General features: G+C 31.9%; 1 protein-coding gene across 1 annotated transcript in view; it reads left to right on the top strand.

Moving 5' to 3' along the window:
• TRIADDRAFT_62702 (uncharacterized protein) overlaps positions 1-2,735 on the top strand; it is a gene marked incomplete at both ends in the record, with an annotated part of 7,233 nt that extends 4,498 nt beyond the window's left edge. The window contains 4 exons of the mRNA XM_002118647.1: positions 81-232; positions 476-930; positions 2,220-2,589; positions 2,715-2,735. Of these exons, the coding sequence (XP_002118683.1) occupies positions 81-232; positions 476-930; positions 2,220-2,589; positions 2,715-2,735 (998 nt within the window). The remainder of the gene's footprint in view (positions 1-80; positions 233-475; positions 931-2,219; positions 2,590-2,714) is intronic.
• Positions 2,736-2,949: the final 214 nt, after the last annotated feature.

Raw genomic sequence — 2,949 nt, 5'->3', positions numbered from 1 at the left:
CCTTTTATAAGTAATTCCATGTCAACTTGAATCATATTTAAGGTACAGTATTAATAAGTATTTGATTATTCTTATAACAGCAAATAGCCGACTATCCGAGACGCTATTTATTTTTGACGATATCTGGAAAAAGGATCATTACAAATACTTATCTTTTGCCAAGAAGTCAATCTCTACTTCACGATTTAAGTATCTAGAAAATGAGCTCGACCATCACTGCATCCGTTTACAGGTTAGTTTTGTAATTCAGTTTCAGTTACAGTTGAATTGCTCTGATGATATTGTTCATTTCATGCAATAAAAGGTCAAAAATGAATTTATAATTTTTTCCAACTGTATTAATTAAAGTGGCATGGAGTATAGTGTTATAGTTGAAGAAAACTTCACCGCTATGATTTCTCTATTTTGTCATTAAGTAACCTATCCGAACAATTATGATAAATACAATTCTTATTTCATATACTCTCTTGTATAGGAAAATCTAACGGATGATGAAGCTATAGAACTGCTTGCGTTACTTGCCGTTAACGATAATGATCAGACACTGCATCAAAATCAAGTTAAGACATTAGGTCAAAATCGAGCTGTCAAGAACGTTATCGACAGTTGTCAAGGTTTACCATTAGCTATATCTTTAATTGGTCGTCTTGGTTTAAAAACTGAGAAGGAGTGGAATCAAGCAAAGGATATCATTGCCAAAAAGTCTGCACCAACCAAATTAGCTCATTACGATTTCAATCTATACGGGACTTTAGAATTAAGTGTTGATTCTTTGGAGAATAAACGATTATTTGAGCAACTAGCTGTATTTAAGCGAGTCAGTATTCCTATTCAATCTGTTGCATCGTTATGGGACTGCGAAAAATCGGAAGCTCATCTTCACTTAATCGAAATGAATAACAAATCATTACTTACATATGATGAAGAAAAGTAAGTATAATCAGGTTTCGGTTTGTAGAACGTATTGAAATAGACACAAAGTAAATTGCTATACATTTAGAGCATCAATCATGTTTGAAAACTAATTATTTTTTAATTTTGGGGTAGAGTAGAATACTGCATATCCAAGTTAAGTTAATTGAGTGATGTCCAATTTTGCAATGCTTTATATTTTAATATTCAAAGCATGACCTAGTGTGTCCTTGTAGGCATATATAGTGATAGATATAGAATGAACAGATTGATAAGTATTTTAAATTGATTGTGACTGTACAGTACTTGCATGTCGAAATAAGCTATTATATATCTGCTTTATGTTAATTTTGGTTAGAATACTGTATGCCCAAGTTAAGTTAATGGAGTAATTTTGCAATGCCTTATAGGTATGGAATGAACAGATTGAACGAGTGTAACTTGTAGATATATTTAGTTATTGGTATACAAGTGGAACAAGCTAGGATAAATGCAATCTGTAAAATACAGAACATAATACTTTTTATCTACTTGTTAATATATTTGGGTTCTATCACGATTTATAAAAAGGTCATACTAGTTACGATGATTGCCTATTCTATGTTTTGACGACTGTACATAGGCTGCTATATTAATTCTGCAAATACTGTACAGAATAAGAATATCTATCAATCGTTAGTTGTAGGTTGATAATATTGCGCTATTAGTTTTGTCTCTTTTTTTATCTACTAAATCAACATTATCACCATATTAAGGTTACTAGTAAAATTTGAAGTTGTGACGCTTTCACTTCCATCATTAATAATGCAAATATTATATTGTGAAGTATAAATTGTCTTACCTAACGTAGTCAATCGGCATTTGCTATTTTCCTCTTCCATCTTCAAGAGATCTACGAATGTATGTCTATAAAGCAAGCCTTGTATACACACTGCACATTGCACACAATATTCTACACAGTAAATTGAATTCTAACCCTCTTCCATAAGGCTCTCTTTCTCTTTTAGTGATAACTAGCCAATAACTACTTTTATTTAACTAATCTTTTCTATTAGCTACTGTTTAGTTTGATAGTAAATTATGATTTGCTATCGTCTAAAGTAATTTGATTCTGTAATCCAATTCATCTGCAATGACTACCCAATATGTTCTCAATAATCGAGCCAGTTCTATTCAATCCATAGTTTTACATACGCTATAATTGTTATAATTGTTATAATTATTCTCAATGCAGTGCTACAATCGATAGCCTTGCATTGACCACTGTAAATAGTATTAATCCCATTGATTTCCATTACTTTGTCAAGATGTGTTCTACACGATTTGATGGTCGACTATCTACAGCAACGACTCTACTCGCACAATTCCAATCAAGATTATCGCAAGAGTTTAAACAAAACGTTGATCGATGGTTACCGTAATCAGTGCGATGGAAAGTGGAATACCTTCCCTGATGATGGCTATTTCTATCCCAATCTTATTTATCATGCTTTAATAGCTGAAAATGATGAAGATCTTCAAAGTATTATGACCGATTTCGATTGGATGAAACATAAAATTGAAATAGACAGGACAATCTATTACCTAGAATGCGATTTAACAGACTACATCGACTATCTAAAGAAAAGAAAAGAAAGAAAGGAAAAAAGGAAAGGAAAGAAAAAGGAAAGAAATAAGGTTGGATACTGAATTGATGTAGTTAATTCAATAGAATGAAAAGATTGATTACTTACTTTCATCTCTGTATACCATGGATCAATAACAACTGTACAAATGATTCCATCATCCATTTTTTGGTGTAGATTGTTCAAGGTAGTGATTAATGATATAACATGTAGAAATCCTAGTTACTTACGCCACCTGGTATTGGTATTTGCAGTTTTCAAACTGACGATCTACTTTGTACAAATCGGGCTGCGTCATTTTTATCACTATATAAGTATTTGCATGCTTAAAGTGTAGTTGGACAGTCGCTTTTACCAATGTCCATATTTTATCATGTTTTGATTAACGTAATAAATGATCACGCCGTCGCTT

This window comes from Trichoplax adhaerens, genomic scaffold (assembly GCF_000150275.1).
Source record: "Trichoplax adhaerens TRIADscaffold_362 genomic scaffold, whole genome shotgun sequence".
Lineage (NCBI taxonomy): Eukaryota > Metazoa > Placozoa > Uniplacotomia > Trichoplacea > Trichoplacidae > Trichoplax > Trichoplax adhaerens.
This window is presented reverse-complemented; position numbering and strand designations above follow the sequence as displayed.